At 36.0% G+C, this 21,773-nt stretch overlaps 1 protein-coding gene across 1 annotated transcript in view; it reads left to right on the forward strand.

The window, feature by feature from the left end:
* Window positions 1-1,992: 1,992 nt before the first annotated feature.
* The window catches only part of LOC108673878 (transient receptor potential-gamma protein), a 72,486-nt gene continuing 52,705 nt past the window's right edge, over window positions 1,993-21,773 (forward strand). The window contains exon 1 of the mRNA XM_047882369.1: window positions 1,993-2,775. Within this exon, the coding sequence (XP_047738325.1) occupies window positions 2,092-2,775 (684 nt within the window). The 5' untranslated portion in view covers window positions 1,993-2,091. The remainder of the gene's footprint in view (window positions 2,776-21,773) is intronic.

Here is a 21,773-nt window from a genome sequence, read left to right on the forward strand (position 1 = left end):
TTCCATCTTAAAATTTCGTCATTCTCTTGGCTTCATGATTACGACATATAAGAAATTTCCTGGATTTGTAGGATCAAAAGTTCTTCAATGTGATCGTTGAGCGAAAAGATCATTAGTCGTAACTTTTCGGAGCTGTTTTATCTTCTTTGATCCTCGACGTTCAATTTTTGGAACATTGCGACCAGAAATTTCATGGTGCGGTAGTTGATCCATGTAATTTAATTATATTGGAAACTAAATCTCATATTCATTACAGCTAAAGGGCTTAGTTCTTCCAGGGTATATATTAGTTTAATTTGTCATGGTATATATTCATTAAATAATTAAGGGTATATATTAGTTAGTTTAATGTGTGATGCCGCATTTTTGATCCTTTAAAATGATCTTGGTGATCATCCAGATTTACCGGTAATAAAATTAATTCCAGAAAAGAAGTCTTTGCCTCTGAGGCTAGCCACATTTTCCTGATGCACATTCACGACTGGTTTAAATTTATTTTTACTTGTGTGACGAGTAGTGCAGTGAAACTAAATTTAGTCAATTAAGAGTTTGCATTTTATATATATACACTTGCGTGGGATATATGTACACTTTCATTCTATGGATACATTAGCTGTACTCAGCTATTCGTATTCAAAGGCCCTATAACTAGAATTACAGCCTACCGACAAAGAATTAAAAGATAATTCCCAGTGTTTTTTTAAATTGCTTAATTGTACAATTTGGTTTAACAAGTGCGTGGTCTGTTGAGGCTTCAAAGCAATTTTGCAGCCCCTACAGCTGTAATACCGAGGCTATAGCCTCCCTGTTTCTGTGTAGAACACATGCATCACAGAGGCTAGCCTTCCAGCCTCCTTGCAGCACACATGCAACACCGAGGCTAGCCTCCCTGCCTCCTTGCAGCACACATGCAACACCGAGGCTAGCCTCCCTGCCTCCTTGCAGCACACATGCAACACTGAGGCTAGCCTTCCTGTCTCGGTGCGACACACATGCAACACTGAGGCTAGCCTTCCTGTCTCGGTGCGACACACATGCAACACTGAGGCTAGCCTCCCTGTCTCGGTGCGACACACATGCAACACTGAGGCTAGCCTCCCTGCCTCTTTGCTGCACGGAGGCTAGCCTGTGGCTAGCCTCTGCTGATGTGTGGCTCTGCTGCTGATAACTGTAACTGATGAAATAGCTGTAACAAGCCTGTATTTGTTGCATGAAAATCGGTACACTAGCGTAAATAATATCGAAATAATATGACATTTTCCCGCCGAGCTTCTCCATAAATTTATGACAACAAGAATATTATGGAACCACGGAACACATTTATATTCGTGGGATTGAATGTATGAATAGTTCAATATTTTGATTAGAATTTTTTAGCTTATGCTCAGTTAGTATTAAAAATTTTGTATGTAAACGAGATAGAAACTAAAAAGTTTTAAGGAGGTTAATTGTGGATATTTTTATTTCGTAAAGTTTAAATTATTGTGTTTCTACAGATTTAAATCCATGACAGGATTTTATGCTAGTTTGCTTTTCCAAGTAAAAATGAAAATATTTTGCGTGAAAAATGGAACGAGTTTGAAACCTGAAATGAAATTAAATTTTATTGCAGTTTACTATAAAATCGCATGGAATAAAATATGAAAAATTTTCTTAGTTAATAAACGAGAGAAAAATGAGAAACTGATCGCAAAAAGCATGGCAGATTGTATTATGGTTTTAATGGTGAAGATTTTGATTTAAAAATCGGATTTAATTTTGGTATTGACAGATATGTGAACAAATTTGGAAAAGTGTGCTACGCTTGTTTTGCTTTGTGAAAAAAGTGATTGAATAGAAATCATACTTTGATTACGCATTGACATATGGCGCACATTATGTAGTCTCAATGAGTTCCTGATCACAGTTTTCAATTCTCAACTATGTGAATAATCATCAGTTTTTGAATGTGAATTCAGTGGAGAGGCAGATAAATAAGGTTGAGTTTTATCAACTATTGAAGCATCAAGCGCCAAACTGTCTTCTTCCAAAGATTCCTCGTCATCCAAGCCAGCATTGCGCCACCTTCGTCAGCTGTGGCTCCAGAGAGCCATGGACGAAGGTGACGATGAGGCATCAAGGCCAGCAAGCGTCGACTCTTCGTCACAGGAACAGAAACCCACTGACATTCGTGGGTCTTCGTCTCCTGGCGATGTTAACACAATCCCGGTCACCCACAGCGTCAGTTTCGCCGCCGACGACACGGGTAATGATAATGGCTTGACGCCAATTGGACTTGAGGAATACATATCAAAAAATGGTGCACGCAACGCAGCGGAGTCCCTTTCTACTGACAGGGACTGTCCACTGCCCACTGACAGGAAATATCCAGTGTCCGCTGAAACCAACCCGCGACAGGACAGCGTTCGTAGCAGCAGGAGCGTTACCATTAGTTTGGCCGACAGCGTTGCAGAGGAAATCGATTCACGATGTCCGGGTGGTGGAGGTGGCAATTCTTCTTCTTACGGCTGGAGAACATCCGTTGTCGGATATCGAGGAACTTCTTCCACCGGTCGATCGCTGTGCAGTATTCAAGAAAACTCGGGTCCTTCAAGTTTAGACTCTTCGACGACCGTAAATCAGTTCCAAATGTCGGACGATGTGGAACAGGGGCGACGTGACACGATGTTCAGCCGAGACGTGCGCTACAAAGTTTCTTCTGCCAACCCCAACACGCAGCTATTGGCCGTCAACTACCCATCCGCGAATGCAGACGGGAAGAATAAAAATATTAAGGTTAGTGAAATATTTATTTCCTAGAGTAGTTTATAACTAACTTTAATAATTTAATGATATAAAATTGCCTCTGAAACGTCATGGTGGCTTAGATATTAAAACGTCGAAACAAAACGTCGAGGTGCGTTTTTATTTAAGCGATAACGTATTCGTAATGTCCTTCGATTTAATTGTGGTAGGATTAAACTATGCAGCAATTACAAGAACATGACGGACTGAAGGTAGGTAAAAAAATATTCAAATATACCATGAATGCTTTGAGGCCAGTTTATCAGAGTGAGATTCATCACGATATATTAAGCCGATCTGTGAATAGATATATGAAATTTATATGTTTTCCACATGAGCAATCAGAATAACGAAATTATTTTTCAAATATGCTTTCTAACCATAGTGAGTGCATGAGTAATCTTGAACAACCAATTGTAAGGTAAAAATCAGAGCTACTGATGTGGCTATTAAAATTCTTATTTCATGCATTCAAATTCCGGCCCTGGAATTGACTGACTAGGATAAACTATTACTGCAATTGAAAAATTCAGTGGTCGTCTTTTATTCTAGTATGAATAAAATGACATTGATCATATTAGGACTATTATTTTACGATAATTTTTTATTGGCCTATTGAATGTTCAGGCATAATAACTTTCAAGTCTTCAAAGCAGTCGCCGCATCACAGAGCTTACGCCGTCCGCCCGCACGCAAAAATTACGGCGACGTGTAAATATTTTGACTGCTGCTGAAAACGAGGAATTTTACTGCAAATTGAAGACGGAAGGAAACTAGCGCGAGGAGCAGGAGTTGACTCTGGCATCATTTTATGAGCTATTATAGATGGGGCTACGAAAATAAGTAAATGCTGCCTGCATACCTGAATCTAATGGTATGGACTATTAAATTATTTAAAGCATAACCCCCTATACCTTAAGCGTATATACAGTATATACAGACTAAAGCGTTAATCAAAAGCAGTCTAGACGAAGCTATGCAGGAGCATATGTTCAGTCCTAAAATGCCTAGCAAATTACGGACCAGGCTATAAGTCCAGCAGCTATCTCAATCAATTGTCGTTATGGAAAGATCGGGTTCCAAAGGCCGGATCCCTTGTGAATCAAGTCACGAAAAATTCAAGAATCGGCAACAGGCCATGGGCCTATTTCTTCAATGCCGACACTTCTATTCTATTCTATTCTATTCTATGATGCATATACCCGTATCAAGGAACATGGTTAACTCCTGAGGTTTTCAAAGCAATTTTATCATAAACTTTAGCGATAAAAAATTTTCCCACACGTTTTAATGCAATTAAAATTTTTAAATTTAATTATTTATCAGGCTTCTTAACAAGAAATCGTTTTATTTCATGTTGCACTTCTCCTGTCGGTATCCAGAAAGGCCAGTTTCTCTCAAGTATTGAGTGTATTGAAAATCACCCGTTTTCTGTCGAGATTATCCCGCGAGCAGATCCAACCGAAGAAAATCGAACATAATTATTTGATGGCAAACTTTTCTAATCGTAGATTCTACTAAATTCTACAAAATATATTAAATTTCAAAGGTGAGAACCGATTTTATTGTTTTCTTAAAAGAGAACGAGAAATAACGAACTGATTATTGGCAATAAATGTACAGATTCGCATAATATCTGATTCATCTGAACATGTTCGATAACAAAAAAGCTATAAATTCAAAAATAAATATGGAACTCGAAATTACTTTTCAGAACAAAACAGGCAGCGGTGGAATTGAATTTTCAATGTAGCACATGAAAAATAAAATGGATTTATAATGTGAGTTGAAAATGACGTAGACTTTTATTGATTTTCTAGCCTAGATCTAGATCTAACCTAACCTACTGGGCGTCGGAAGTGGCGACTCGGAATACAATTAAGGCACTTAATTCTGCATAGGATAAATTTATCAATCCTGCTAAGTAAACTAAGAATATTTCTTTTAAACGAACCGTGATCACCGGCCCCATGCTACGATATGCAGCGCTTTATCCATCATTCATCACTCACCATTCATTGCGTGTCATCACGAGGTTCTTATCAGACGTGCTACCGCCATACGCCGGGAAAGGCGTCGAGAAATGCTACCCGGGTGTTGCTGCCATAGTAAACGCTATATTTCAGAAATTTTATTATAACGCAGAACAATGTTCATCGTGATGCATTAGAGAAAATCGGATGGCATTCCTGCACTTCCTGGAAGTATATAAGAGTTGGTACATATTGACAACCCGCATATTGTTATGTACATTATCGTTTTATTATTGTCAACTTACATGTTCTTATGTAACAAGAATGTTACATATTATTACATAATAGTTGGGCAGGTACAAAATACTGGTATATACAAAATGAGTATTAAATCTCACGACGCACGTAATTTTCGAATAATTATAAGTATTTTCACAATATTTGTCTCGTTAACTGTTACACGAGTTATAAACATTGGAAATTTAGTTTTAGTGCTAATACGTAAATGGCTGGCTCGTCTTGTCAATATCAATGAGGTAGAAATATTCTAATTTATTGAATATTTTCCAGCGAGAAAGTTTTTTTGTGTTATGTTTTTTAGAAAGCAATGACACATTTTTACGAGAAGAATCCTTACATAAAAAATAGAAGATAATTTCTTTTCATTTTCGCCGATGGTTACTATATGGCTCTACAGTGAAACTTTCCATTGGAAGATGACAAAATAATTTGGATTTGATGGTGGCGGAAATTGTTAATGAACATTAAATCTCATACAGCAGGCGGTGCACTGAAGAAACCATAACTTGTTCATACAAAAATAGGATCTCTGAAGAAAAGCATCTTGCTGAATAGATACGATTATCTAATTCTGAATATTCAGAGGCAAATGATTTTGTCGCTTAAAAACTCTCAAAAATTATTTCGGTGTTGTCTTTGACCTTCGATGTTTCCCAGCGGTTGTAATGATTCCACATGTCAGTACATGCAGTTAAAAATAGATCAATTTAGAGTTGAAATTAATAAGCAATCACAGGGAATTGTCAAAAATTGTATAGATAACTTGTCAAAGTGCGAACCGAGTGTCTCGTATTTCTGGATTATACCGCTCAATCTCACTGGTCATTGAATTTCGTGTGTTATACTTTTAATTGCAGATAATTTTTACAACACTTCTCTTTAACTTCACTTCTTGTTTGTCTGTCTGTCTGCCTGCTACAAATATTATAAACGATATTTAACACACTTCTACTTATCCTATCGATCGAAAATTTTGCACACTTGCGTGAAGTTGGAGACAGTGCATGAATCAAATGACAAAATGAATAATTAAAAAATGTTTCAATATTAAAAAATTTAAAAAATAATTTTGTCAGCTACAAATCTTATAATTGATATTTGACACACTTTTACCTGTCCAATTGATCAGAAATTTTGCACACTTATGTGAAGCTGGAGACAATGCATGAATCAAATGACAAAATAAATAATTGTAAAATAATATTTTTTTCATTACCAAAAAATTGGAAAAAATAATTTTGTCAGCTACAAATCCTATAACTGACATATGACAAACTTTTACCTGTCCAATTGATCTGAAATTTTGCACACTTGTGTGAAGTCAGAGGCAATGCATGAATTAATTGACAGAATAAGTAATTTTGAAAAAAATTTATATTTTGAAAAATTGAAAATGCAATTTTTTTTAAATATTCGGAAATAAAATGAGAAATTCATTGTGCTTGTGTAACAGTGGAGACACTGGATTCTTAATAAGTGTTGTCTTTAAAAAGTAATTTTTAAACGAATATTTTTATATTGTCATTCCTACGATCTTTGTAATAAATGGCATCATGAGAATCTACAATACTGTTCTGATCGGCCGATGATCGAGCAACGAATAATGTTCATCAACTTATTCAACGTGTCATTAACGTGTTCAACGTATCATTAACGTGTTCAACTTTTCGTCAACGTGATTAATGTGCCATCAACGTGTCGTCATCGTGTCCGTAGATAATTGGTTGAATAGGCGAACAAGGTAGGTGACCAATTACGGGAAAATTGAATTGTGAAATCTATCATTTGTTGATGATTAATATAATCTATTGAAATCAAATAATAGGAGTTTTTAATAGTATGTTAGAGTTTCTATTTTGTTTGAGATTTGATTACAATCCTATTCAATAGTCAGTAAAGAATTTTCTCTTGATGTTCCAGATATAACATTAAGCTGTGTTTCAGTTTTGACCCGTAGAAGTGCAATTAGTACAAATTTGTATAATAAATACTAATTATTAGAGATATCAACTTGGACAATAAATAATTAAATCGAATTAACGGCTAAGCAGATAAGACAACAGCACGCAAAACGGACCAAAGCCTAAATAGCTCAGGGTAAGTTCAAAAGACTGACTTATGTTTATTTATCAGTCTTAATAAATGACCCTCGCTTTTCAAATGAAAAAATCAAGGACCAAATATGCGCTTCGCGAGAAGGTGCATTTATGAGAAGGTGCATTTCATCTAAGGGAGATGCCAAGTTCTAAGAATTCTGTCCCCCTTGCATTTGGCAACTAAACATGTGCTGTCGTAAAGTCCAATTAACTAATCTACGTCGGAAATTATCAAGTTTATTCCTCGAAAATCTTCGATCGACTCTGTCCAGGGTCAATGTCCGCTCCTCAGGGCCAAGAAACAAACCAAGAGCTCGAGGTTCCCTTCAAAGACGCCGGCAGGACTCAAGTTTAGTTGTGTCCTTTCTTTGCCGTAAATATGCCTTTGCAAGTCAAATAAAGGAGACGCTATTCGCACTGAATGAGCTTCATGATTCCCATAAACGGTAGGAAACAAAAGACCAAATGCTTTGGGGGGTACAAACGCACGCACGGCGGGTGCATGGTAAATTAGGCGAACTTGCATCGTCTCCGGTATTGTCGTCGTTCTTCGCTACTTGAGGGCGAAAGTACGGTACAGAAGTTTTTGACGAGGAATTTTGTGTTTGTCAGTAAGAAGCTTTTAGTAGTAGTAATAGTAGTAGTAGTAGTAGTAGTAGTAGTAGTAGTAGTAGTAGGAGAAGTAGTAAGTTTATCGTTCCTGTTAGGTTTCATATATAGGACAAGTAGTAAATATATTATCTCTGCTAAATTTCTAATGGTAGGTAGTTGTAAGGAAATCACTTCTGTTGGGTTCTAGGAGAAGCAGTAAGTATATCATTTCTGCTAGGTTTCTACGAGAAGTAGTAAGTAAATAATTCCTGTTAGGTTTCTAGGAGAAGTAGTAAGTATTTCGTTTCTGTTGGGTTCTAGAAGAAGTAGTAAGTATATCATACCTGTTAGGTTTCTAGGAGAAGTAGTAAGCCTATCATTACTGGTAGGTTTCTAGGAGTATTAGTAAGTAAATTATTCAACGATGGAACAATAATATTGACGAACTGCGCAGGCAACAAATTAAAAAGCTGTTTTAAGTTCATTCACATAAAAAATTCCCAATGCCTTAAATGTAATTCATTAACAGTATTTTTCATTGTGTTTTGACTGGCATTCACGAGATGTAGAAATGAAGCAACTAAGTGTAGACAACTTTTTTATGAGGGTTTCAATGCAAGATTGAGTTTAAGAGAGGAGCTTGAGTTTTTAAGATGAAAAATTTGGAAAAAAAACTAGTCGAAATTTAGCAGTGCTCGATAACACAATTATCAATAAGCTTACAGTTTTCACCATTGCTCTAGAAATCTTTTGCACCAAAGGAAAAGTTACATAGATTTTAGTTTCAATTCGTGAATTGTTTTTTGATGCCCTTTTTCCTCAACAGTTTCTATTGCTTGCCCTAATGGACTTCTTACGTACGATATTTCTCCTTGATTCATCGGCTTGTTGACTGCGCGTTTGATCCGTGTTTCTCAAAACAGAAGCCACTTCCGACCCGAAAACATTCGCTTGACAAACACCAAAACGAACCACATCGATCAAATGGAGGGCTTGTCAGGAGACCCTGATGAGATTTGGAACCTTTCCGCTAAAACTTTGGTTCTGTCGCTTCATGTTTATTTCCAAACTTCTCCGCAAACAATAAATTCTGAACAAAAAATTTTGCTTTCTTCAAACGCTTGAACTGTGAGAAACGTAATATTATTTTCGGCCCATAACAACTTCTCAAATTGTAAAGTACGTAGCATTAATTGCCATTCCAAAAAACTCTTGAAGTGTGAGAAATGTAACATTATTTCTCGCTTCTAACAACCAATTCATGAGTGGGAAGAACGGATATCTTACCATGATTTTCGTTCCTTAAAATTTTAAATTAGTGAGAGAAGATGTAATAATTTCATCTCATAAAAACTTTTTAAACTTTACGAAACGAATTATAAGTTTCCGCTCTTAATATATTTAATTCCAATTATTTTTCAAGTGTTTCGACTGTTAACTTTGAGTTGCCTCGCCTAAAGTTGATCAATACAAGACTAATTTCTCTATACAAGACTAAACTCGAATCCTCTCAGAGTTAAACGTGAAAAAGTAAAAGCAAACAGCGGAAGTTCTCTTGCAGCAAATAATATGTATTACGTGTAGGAAATGATGAAGAAAATTTTGAATATTTATGAATTATTATTTTACTATTACGGCAGTCATTCCTTATTTGATTATGCAACAAAATACTCGTTCAACTTTTTTAGCTGAAATTTGTGTCCTTGTTTTGTTTTTGAAGCTAATGTAAAAGCAACGATGGCTGCTTAATTTTTGATTGAATCGTCGCGCATATATTGTTAAGACCTGAGTACATTTGTTTTACCATGAGCATGTGGTGCATTACAAATACACATATATCATTGATGTTTCCTCATTTAATTAATATACAAAATTAGAAATAAGGAAAACTTGAACTTCTCTCAACTTAGTTTTATTTCAATATATATTTTTCTTCTTTGACTCCACAAACAGAAAGATATTTTTTTTCGACCATCTGAGACGGGCGTTATGTTTAAGAAGAAACTTCGATTTAGCTTTTAATTTTTTGTACAAAATTATCTATTAATCTACAAGTTTTTTTTACATTAATAGAATGAGAAAACATGTTTGAACAATAGACTATTATGAATAACGTCCCGATCGTTTTCATTCAACTGATAAGGTGAATTAATAGACTCAAAGAAATAAAATTAAAAAACGCACTTATGGCTTCTTCCGTTTGTTGCTCAGGTATTGGAAAAAAATGCTATAAAAATTTTTGTTAAGCCAATGTCACATTATTTAATATTTAGGGCATTTTTCCACTCTTTAATCTTACCTCGATAGGAATTAGGAAAACTCATGCTCTAAAAAAGATTTTAGTTATTTTTTTTTAAATCTTTGAACTTGATTGATTTGGTGATCCACATGAGTAATCCGTTACCTCATCTATATGTGTTTAATCCATTAGCCAATCTGTTTACAGAATTCACTACTCAATCTATGAACATTACTCGATCTCCTATCTAAGTGCATAACTCGCTACAAAAACTATGTACATAACTTGCTGTCCAAACTACATGCATGTCTCAACCGAAAATAAAGTGAAGGCAGCGTATCCCAGACTGTCAAGATGAGCCCTCTGTGCATCCTCGGGTTGTGAGGGCCCTGCCTCTCACAATGTTCGCGTGAGTGCCTCACAGTAGCCTCCATGTAGCCCATCACTCTTCGTTACCTCACAGGCTGACGGCACAACATCGCTCTACCTCACGGCGCGATTGCTGCCAATCTGGCTTCCGATGCGACTTACATACGATGTTGCAATTTTGTTCATGTTTCAATAATAGCATTTTTAGGCGGAAGTGAAATCTTAATCGAAGAAATAAATGCATTTTGATTGTGGAATATTTATGGAGTAAAGTTCAACAAAATTCAACAAATTATCAGGATCATGGCGGAAATTTGGAAAAAATGCTGTTAATGAATGATTTAACGAAAAATAGTGAAGTCATGGTAAGCGTGTTTTCTTTCAATCAACTAATGACCAAATTTGATCATTCTTTGGAAATTTTTGTTTGATTATCGGTCTTAAGTATTTTACTGAAATTTTGGTTCATATATTTTTAGTAATATCAATTGGCTTAACACAAAAGTGAATTTGTTATGTAAAATGGTAATTTCTTTGACGAAACGACTCTCATAGCCTCTTGTGCAATCGGAAACTGTTCAGGAAATCCAAATACATAGACAAATCCTCCTGCTTCATAACTTCCTTAAATGATAAAGTTTGTGGCTTCCCTTAATTTGAAGCTTTTAGGCGCCACGTCACATTTCGGGTAAGGAAAGAAAAATTGCGGAAAAGCAGACCATTAGAGACTCCCGTTGACCGAAAAAATATAAACAGAACCCATTTCCTAAAGAATGTTGCCTCTCTTCAGAGTTTCCTGTTTTGCTTCTGATGAAAAATGATCCAGAATTCGCGGCGTAAATGACGCGGTCTCTGTCAGAAGCAAAGCTCAGGATAGAAGCGAAAGATTCTTGATGTGTGGATAAATGGCTTTCTATATTGGTTTGAATTGGATTTTTATCGATAATTTGTGAATTTTTATATAAGATCTGTATTTTAAAGATATAAGATAAGATATAAGATCTGTTTCTTTTAAACTAATTATGATTTTTTGACTCTGGGACTAAGTTAAATATTAGTTGTTATTTCCGTAGACTTTAAACGTTGCGTCTATGTTAGGATAAGTACGTATATTTGATTGTAGTACTTGTGCAAATTAAAGCTATTTTCAATTTTAAAGTTCAATAAAATAAATGTGCGGGGCACAAACTTAATATACATAACTTGAAGCGATTAAATTCAAACCCTCCATTCTACTTTCATTCTCAGTATGATATCAGTTTTGCTTTATTAACGGCTGAGAGATTAACATAGTTTATCTCCTTCTGATAGCCAGAACGGTCGTTTAGCTTGTCACTTTTGTCCCTTGCAATGACATTTCGATATCGCAGAGGGCAAGACTCTGCCAGCAACGGCGTCATCGGCCGACGCTGTATCGGCGCTGGCGTAATCGCCGGGTAGCGAGTGAGGGACGAGGACGGGCTTTAGGAATCGAGGAATTGTTTGCTGGGCAAGCCGCTGCCTTGCAAAGATATGTCATTGACCGAAATAATACTTTCAATAATAATAATGGGTTTACTATTATCATTTGTAATTGTATTATTACTATTATTATTATTTTATTATTAATAATGTATGTGCAAATATTATCATGTTTAAAAAAACTTTTACGCCTAATTGGAACGTTTTTTTACTTATAACGTTTAAGTTTATTTTTTTCTGTATTATTTTGAAGTATAAAACGGAATGACTGATTAAAAAAGTCGGCATTTCAGCGCCACATTTATTTAGAACAAAGCGTTCAAAGTACACTCAAAATGGGAATTATGGCATTGTGATCACACAAAAGTCGGTTTAACGCCACTAAAAATGCCTGCTGAGGTCATTCGGAGTTCAGTGATGGCCTCCAAATGCTCGAAGTCAGCGACAAGGGCAGAGTGAGGGTAGGGAGAGAAGTACGCGAGGGAAGCTTCGCATCCTCCGAGGGAAAGACGTTCAGTACAGAACGAGCTGCGGTGGTGCGCGCACGATAGCTATGAGACGCTCCGCCAGACCCAAGTCGGCACACAGCCTCCATGACATACAGTAATGGCTTATTGTGACCGTGAAACAGGCTGCATTTGGTGGCTGGTGGTAAAAGAGTGCTTGTGTGTCGGATTATTATTTTATTGTGTGATTGTTTTTAGGAGGAATTACTGCAGTGTTTGAAGCACTCATCACCGAAATAAAATTGTGAGAAAGCGGTTTGCTGAAATTACAGATTATTCGAGGTTTCTCAAGGTCATGTAAGAATTATATTATTTTCAGCTTCAATTCGTTAGTAATCCTGTAATGTTTCGGTTTTAGTAATACTAGTGAACTTTTTTCCGACACTTTTTAAAATTCTTTCTTTGTGGTTTATGTAACTTCATCCCATATTCAACATTCACCGTAAATCTAATAAATGGTTTCCCAAGGTGGAGGGGGAGTTTTCATCATATCATTGTTTCAATCGAGTCATTAAATCATTAAGAATGAATAGTAATAATATAAATATGTTATGCATCTTCGTAACAATATAATGTTGCTCTTATAATTCAATTTTTGAATTTTCTAATCTTTGAATCATTACGAACAATTTTTGCGTAAGATGCGAGCTTGCGCTTCTTGAATAATTGTTGTATTTCCCGATGTATCTAACTACTTGTTTATCTAGTACAGCGACAGCAAAAATGAATGCGGTTAAATTATGCGATAAATAACTGAAAAAGGTTACGTTAAATTATGGTTTATTTGCCTGCCAATGATCGAGATATAATAGAAATGTTTTATAATTACCAAAAACTATTTAATGATCGGTCTGGTTCGGTCTTATTTCATGCACTTCAATTTCAGCATGAATAAAATTTAAAATTCGAATATCCAGTTCAAAACTTTGCATTTGGTTCAAAACTTTTCGACATAAGATCGGAGCTGATGGGAATAATGCGTTGTTTCCGATATTCAACAGCAGAACTCGAGTAAGGAATCGAGTTTGGGACCCGATGTATCTAACTACTTGTTTATCTAGTACAGCGACAGCAAAAATGAATGCGGTTAAATTATGCGATAAATAACTGAAAAAGGTTACGTTAAGTTATGTTTGATTTGCCTGCCAATGATCGAGATGTAATAGAAATGTTTTATAATTACCTAAAACTATTTATGATCGGTCTAGTTCGGTCTTATTTCATGCATTTCAATTGCAGCATGAATAAAATTTCAAATTCGAGTATCCAGTTCAAAACTTTGCATTTGGTTCAAAACTTCTCGACATAAGATCGGAGCTGATGGGAATAATGCGTTGTTTCCGATATTCAACAGCAGAACTCGAGTAAGGAATCGAGTTTGGGACAAGTTTGAAGCACTTTGTATATCCAAGTTTCTGGAGCGAAAGGCATCATTTTATATTGTATGATCAACAATGGAGAATATAAAAATAGTGCTATTGAAGAAACGACGGTGAACATACTTGTCTCGGGAAATAATGTTTAGGAAAGCTTGATTGTCACGAAGATTGGTTCTCTAAGCAAAATACTTAAAAATACAACTCAGAACTCACTGCAATGAGTGACAGAGAGCGCATTTTCTCGTCGACGATAATTTGAGGTCACGGACGGACGGACAGACGGACGGACAGACGGACAGACAGACAGACAGACAGACGGACATGGCGAGCACAATAGTGCATTTTTTCCATAAATGAGAAAATTGATTGTCACGAAGATTGGTTCTCTAAGCAAAATACTTAAAAATAGTGAATGACATTCTTATCAAAATTGGCCAAAGTTACGATCAGAAATGGTTGTCATATAATTAAATGGTAGTCTTCTAATTAAATGATAGTCTTCTAATTAAATTGTAGTCTTCTAATCAAATGGTAGTCTTCTAACTAAATGTACCCATCTAATTAAATGGAAGTCTTCTAATCAAATGGTAGTCCTCTAATTAAACGATAGTCTTCTAATTAAATCATAGTCTTCTGATTAAATTGTAGTCTTCTAATTAAATGGCAGTCTTTTAATTGAATGGTAGTCTTCTAATTAAATGTAAGTCTTAATGGTAAATTTTTTGGGTAGCCGGTAATTACCTGCCACAATTGCCTTAGTTTATGGTCATAATTCACGATGCGAAAAATAAAATCTGAAGTGCTAAAATAATATGAAAAGATTAGATATACACACATTTAATGTTTATTTATATAGAATGACTTCTCGATCATATACTTTCTATCGTCTCTTAGGTCAAAATTATATTTCAGTGCTCAAGACTGAGTATTGCAAGAAATTTCATTTAATGATTCTCTGTACTTCATCAAATATCTGTTGAAGAGTAAAATATTTGCAAAGTGTACCAACGTCAATGCAATATCCACTGCTTATGATGAGTAAAGTTGCAATATACACAATTCATGACGACCAAGATTGCATGCAATATACCTGACAATTTTGTAAATCCCTACACTTCACTCCCGATGTAAATTATTTATCTCCACTAAAAAATAAAGGAGAAGTGGATATTGAATTCTTTGAATTCATCGTCATTAAGATTGAAATAGAAGCCAATATTCTACCGCCATGGTATCAGTAAATTTATTTCGAAGTAAAATGAACATTATTGGTTTTAAATAAGCAGACAGCATACAGACTTTTGTCCCTTGCCTCGAACTTTTGCGCAAGTTTTTGGCCGATGTTAGTAATTAACATGCAGCTTCTTTCTGAACTATAGGTGCAAATGAAAAGTTCACGAAAAGTATTAGGCTTCAGATGAAGGAAAAACACACAAAAAATTATAAATACATGGGAAAGGACATTCATGTCCGTTTTAATCATGGTTTTACTTTAATCCCATACAATATAGATTAATCGAGCGCTACGAAACGCAAAGCAAATGATCAAATGTAATAATTAAGTATTTGATTCCTTATGCTTATCTATAAAACAAATTTGCACACTATTTACCACTAAATTATTAAAAAATTAAACTCAGTACTCACAGCAGTGAGTGACAGAGCGCCTTTTCTCGTCGACGAAAACTTGAGGTCACGGACGGACGGACAGACGGACAGACAGACGGACATGGCGAGCACAATAGTGCATTTTTCCCATAAATGAGAAAATGCGCTAAAAAGAATCACAACACGATAGTGAAAATATTTTATTTCTGACAGTGGGCCCAGCTGGGTACAGAAGTTTGAGACATTGCGGCCGCCATAGCCTCTCCCGACAGGTCGAAAAGTTACTCGTTGTCAGGACGCTGCCTTGATTAGAACGATCGGCTGAATTTATTGAAAATTGGGCTGGAGATCAGTTGAAAAAGATTATATTGCACCATTTGTCGCATCACATCCACATTATAATCTTCGTAACTGAATATTATATCGAACATTTTGTTTATTTTCTATTTTCACAAACAAATGACAATTAATTTCGTGTTTCAATCAATATTAGCTAGTATAGGTGCAGAATTTAAATGAAATTTAATGGAAGGAAATTAGAACACGTAATTTTTCAGCTTATGCATTTACTTGATAATCCCAGTAGTTTTTTTACGAAGGGGGATGATTCGATTAAATGTGATTGGGATTTACTCTGAATGCCTTTAAGTTGGTTACGAGAGTTTCTCGTCTTTATTGGTGATTGGAAATATGCGTGTTGAAATATTTATTTCGTTACAAACTATCGTTTTCGTCCGACCTCCTGAATGTCAACATTGACTTGTACAAGGGTGCGCAGTTTGAGTTTCAGTCTTAAGTTTGAGTTTCAAAACTCAAATCTTGTATTTCTCTTCTGAACGAAGGCTATATATCCCGCAAAATTCGTTAATTGTTATTTTCTAGTGTCAAACGCCGTTTTCTAGGGAGATTAAGTTGTTAACTTCTATGACGTTTCTATCGTATATATGGTGGCATATTTGAATATGATTATAGAGAATCTGTGGTCTTTGCACAAGTAAAAGTTTTTTATATAATTGTTTAATTGTCAATTTCATCTGTTGCGTTACAAATTCCTCCAACAAGTATATATTGTTTTCAATTTTCCTTTCGAGGCTGGAAGACATTGACCTTTTGCTGATTTAAAGACAATCGTGACGTGTTACGTAATCTTATTAACTACGAAATTTCAAGCGAGAAACATCGTCTGATGACCTTGACAAATATTGGAGCTCTCTTCAACTTGAAGAGCCAGGCACGTGTTGCCATTCTTCAACTTGAAGAGCCAGGCACGTGTTGCCATTCTTCAACTTGAAGAGCCAAGCTGGTGTTGCCATTCTCCCGTATCAACCAGAGGTCTCTCGTCGTTGAATGTCAGTCATCGTTACTTATATTAACAATCAAATTATCCGCATTAAGAAGAAATTTACATGAGTTTCAAAGACAGGAATTATTATCCGATTCAATCGATTTTGACCTCCTCCGATGCTAATACTCGCAATATTTAGCTTTGAGAGGGAGAACATCTGGTATAACTGGGAACCTTTTTTAGTACAGACTTTAAGTTAGATTTCAATTAACGCTTGCTTGTCAGGAATGCTTATTTACAATACAGGGTTGAGTTCTCGACGTCAAATTATTCTTCGAAATTGTGTTAATTTCTATGCCATTTAACACCGAGCACATTCAGGGAAGGCGTAAAGATGATTAATTGTGTGCAAGGAACTTCCCTATGAATAATTTTTGTTCTGCGGTTAATATTATATCCGTAAGAACACGTAAATCCAGTAAAACAAAGCATTAATGAAATAAAAGACGTGAATCAGATTTGAAAACAATTTGTGTAAAGATTAATGATTTATTAAACAATAATAATTAAAACAACGAACTCCTGTTCAACCTGCTCATACAAGTGCAAGAAAACTTGAATTACTTTTATTACTGTTTCCCCATAACCATCACGCTCAAGCGATGATGGAAATGCAAACTTGTCGCGTTGAATATGGCCAATTTTGTTTGAAAAGTTTCTACATCATCAAAGAAGCGACTGCCAGTCATTAGCTATGTTGTTCACGTTGGCTTTGGCTTTCAAATCACGGAATTTCAGGACCGAATCCCTCGCTACAGGAACTTGGCTTGAATAGGACAGGACTGGAAGCCTCACTTGCATGCAAAGAGACGCAAATTTGACGCTAAAGAAAACCTAATTTGTCTCGTAGTCTACTAAAGTTCAATGTGAAATATTTATTCTGCTTGACAGACGGCGCGTGTGAAATGAAGCTTAAAGCAGCAGCGCTCTCAAACAACGCTTTCCACGCTTTTAAGCAACGCTTTCAATTAGAATAGAGGAAAACACTTTCAAATAAAATTGAAGTACGCTCGTACAATAATAGTGAAATTATAGATCAAACTACTGTTGTAACGACTTGGAATGAAGAGTTAATAATACGGGAGCGCACCAATTTTGTGCACCAATAAGCCCTGAATGGAACGCCTCGATCAGATCTCTCCGGGCATCCACCAATCAGCCTTGAACCACTCAGCTTTGTCCTCCTCCAGCCTTGCATAGAACCTGCCGTGCACCACCAGGCCGCGGATCGAATATGACTTCGGGCATCGTTAAATTACGTAATTTTACGTTCACCGCATCTGAGGTTAGGTTTCAGATAGCATAGTTCTGTTCCAAAATTTATCGTCTTTCGACTAGTGGCCGCTCGACCGATGGCTGATTCGACGCACGGCCTAGATACGGACGGCTTGAAGTGTTAAAGGCTATGTTCCGGAAGGCAGGAATCATGATGGTCCATTACATCCGGGGCAGTGGTGGTCTTCGGCAGGCGACCGAAGACCACCGGCAGGCGACCGAAGACTTTATCGTGATTTATATAGGGATGGAAGCCGAATGGATTCAATGCCCGGTGGTAAAGATAGGGAAAAAGTTCCCTATTCGCGGGGCATCACGTGGAATGTTGCGTCGTGTACAGCGAAATAAATACATAACGTGAAATGGACCGTGGAATAGTTTATTTTCGAGCATATTCTCAAACACACATTGTTTTATGTGTATTAGAAAAGCATCCGAAGTTTATTCTAACCAAAATTACGTTCTTTCACTTCCTGTTAAAATTGGGTCATGTTGTGTTAACTTATTTCCTGATTTCAGTATGACAGGATATTCGCAATTATTATAACATAAAATTATCACTATAGTATAATTTCGTCGAAAAGCCTAGGAAAGGACCGGCTAGGCCTTTTCCACATAGACCATCTAAATTCGTGGAAAGGACCGCCTTGCATTCGACCGAATAGTCGCTGCTCTCGGCGCAAACTCATCCTGGATCTGCTTGGCCAGCAGATCGAAATTAGTTTCTGGTCAGAATCTACTTTCCAACTTTATGGTAGCCTGAGAGTATGACAAGAGTTGGCAGAGCCGAGTCATACCGCACTTTCAAGCTGCCCAGATGCTGCTCTTCTTACCCTGTGCCGAGGCGGATATAGAGAAGCTGATTTACGTACTACCCGAGTCCTAGGTCTAATTTAGAGTCGGAAACGTATCTAAATTTTGTTAGGAATTAATGCTAGTAGGAATGACTCAACACCATTACTTGATGGGCCAATTCAGCAGATTAGTTAGAAAATGTTTTATGGATTAGGCAGTGTCTATGAGATATAATCAATTGGCAGCTTAATTTTATGCTAAGTGATATTGCGCAAAGAAATTTAATATTCTGAAGCATAAGAGAAATTATATTGTATTTATCCGACTTAAATTTATTTATAAATGTTATAAATTGTCATAATATCTTTTAAAAAAATCACCATTTCACTTCATTTTTTTGCGTTTTAATTAACAAATTCTGGAGCAAAGAACACCATACAATGAAAAATATTGATTTCTGACGTTTTGGTAATAAAAAAGACATCAGTCGCGCCCAGGGGCATAAAAATAACTAATAAAATGCATTATTTTTTCCGGTGTCATTGTAAAGGTAACATGGATATGTACTTTATATTATGATTGTGCTTGCAATACCAAAAATAATTAACAATGACCTTAGAAACTTCGGTTAAAGTTAAATGTCGGTCAGAGAAACGCTTCAGCGGCAGTGTAGAGGGACGCCGAGCTCTCAGGTCAACTTATTTCATGAGTTGCCCATAAAAAGCCTTCGAGGAGCTCAGTCCGCTCCTACTATAATGAAACTCTCGGATTATAAAGCTGCTCAAGTGGCAAACAGCACTGGGTCTTAATTTCCGATTTACCGGACCGATACACAATTCCATCGTAGTTACGATGAAGGGAAATTGTTGCGCTATTTTCGAACAAAATTGAGATATTCGATTACTTGAGATTTCCGAGTGTGCAGATACTGAATAAACACAAAACAATTAAGTTTTAAATTTTGATGTATTAGACTAATGAATTTTATTTTGAACTTAGTAATATAAATATGAACAAAGCTTATTTTCTAAACACGATCATACAATTCAACGGAAAATTAAAAAAAATTAGTTAGGTCCGCTGACTTTTGTAATAAATTGATTTTTGCACAGCATCGTTCCCCTCAGATACATGTTAATTGATTAAATAATAACGATCGCTTCTCCATTCCATACTTAAAAGAAATTTTCCTTTTAACTGCTATTGGTATTGCTATTCGTGCTCATCTGAATAGCAATACCACCCGTCGTATATATAGCAATACCACTATTAGACGTATATTATTATATTAGACGTATTAGCAATACCGTATATATAGCAATAGCAAAATACCACTATATATATTTTACCAATCATGGAGGCCGAATCTCGCGCCGTGGTTTTGTCGGATAAACGAAAATTTCCATTAACGTAAAATGTAGGCCCGTGATAGTCCCTTTGAAAGCTTCAAGTTAAATTCTTGGCCTATGTGTCGAAGTTCGTTTGTAAAATTTGATCTTTCCGAAAGTTCGCTGAACATTTCAATCCATCCAGGTCCTGGAATGACGGCAGTCTTTTTTCCCCGGTCTCCTTTCTTTCCTTTGAGCAATAACTCATGTAGTCATTGGTTCTTATGAAATAATTTTCTTCTGGCGAAATTAATGCAGTCCCGCCTACAAATCACGGCACTTTTGACAATGGGCCGGATCTTCAGGAATTACATTAGTCATTGTGTGCGTACGAATATCTTATATTCAACTTGATTATCTTGGACTGGTGAGCTGAGATTAAAAAATGCTCAATGAATAGTCTAAAGAGTTGCGACATCGTAATTATCGTATGAATTTTGGTTCTAGGCTTAACTCAGATCAGAATCCGTAGATATTTTCTGAGGTTTTAATGTCAATTATGTTGTGAGGCGAATTTCTCATTGCTATCTTGAAATGAATTTAATTCAATGATATACTTTCATGGTACCTTGGCATTTTCAGGGGGTGTCGGTGTAATGCTTTGAACTCAAGATATTTTCCGATAAATGCTTATTTGTTCCATATCAAATTCTAAATATATTAGATCTGGAAATAGAAATTTTATTTAAAAACAAGAATCTGTTTGTGTAACTTTCAAAGGTAAATTTTGGTTCATAACGCACAAACTAACACATCATTATAAATCAGTTTCGGAATATTGAGAATATTAATAGTATTTCGGAATATTATTAATGGTATTAATAGTAATTAATGGTATTTCGGTATATCAATGGTATTCGTGTTTCAGAAAACTCGCTTTTTCTTTCATTTTCCGTCGCAGTTCTAAGCAGCTAAGTGAAGGATGTTAACGTCGCAGTTCTAAGCAGCTAAGTGAAGGATGTTAACCCCCTCTTAGTTTACATTCTATCCAGCATTTATAGTGTCATGCCAGGTAAACTGCACGCTTTATACTATAGCTTCATCAATTTTATTTAATTTAGTGGCAATTAACCATCAAGATTCATGCAGTCGCTTCATGGGAAGATCTAATATTTTTGATAAACGCGATATTTGATCCACTTCTAGTCCATTGATTAGCACATAAAAACCTCATCAATTAAAAATTTATCTGGTCGGGAAAATCGTCCATTGTTCGACCTGTTGTCTCAATTTACTTTTTTTCCAATTTTGAATTTTAATAAATGCATAAAACTAACTCAATTCATGCGCGAAATAGCGTTGCATCTTTGTACGAGGATTTTCGCTTGGATAAGCGGGAAATATAACGCTTCCTCACGGGCATGTAAATTCATTTGATGACATGGATGTATTAATCAAATCTGAAAAAATGTCCCCAGTTTTCAGAATTTTACGGTGGCTGAGGTCTTTTATGGCGAAGACTGCATTTGACAATTTATAAACTAGTGTGATGCAATCTTCCGAGACTTTATTTTGTTGTTGAAATTTGTTATATGAACATGAATATCATTCCGTCCTTTGAAACTAAAATGTTACTCAAGCAATTTGTACTACAAGATTAGGGAATAACTTGATTGCATACGACTCTTCAGAATTCAGTATAATATTCGGTGATCCTCATGCGC

Source organism: Hyalella azteca, unplaced genomic scaffold (assembly GCF_000764305.2).
Source record: "Hyalella azteca isolate HAZT.00-mixed unplaced genomic scaffold, Hazt_2.0.2 contig10305, whole genome shotgun sequence".
In the NCBI taxonomy this organism is placed as follows: domain Eukaryota; kingdom Metazoa; phylum Arthropoda; class Malacostraca; order Amphipoda; family Hyalellidae; genus Hyalella; species Hyalella azteca.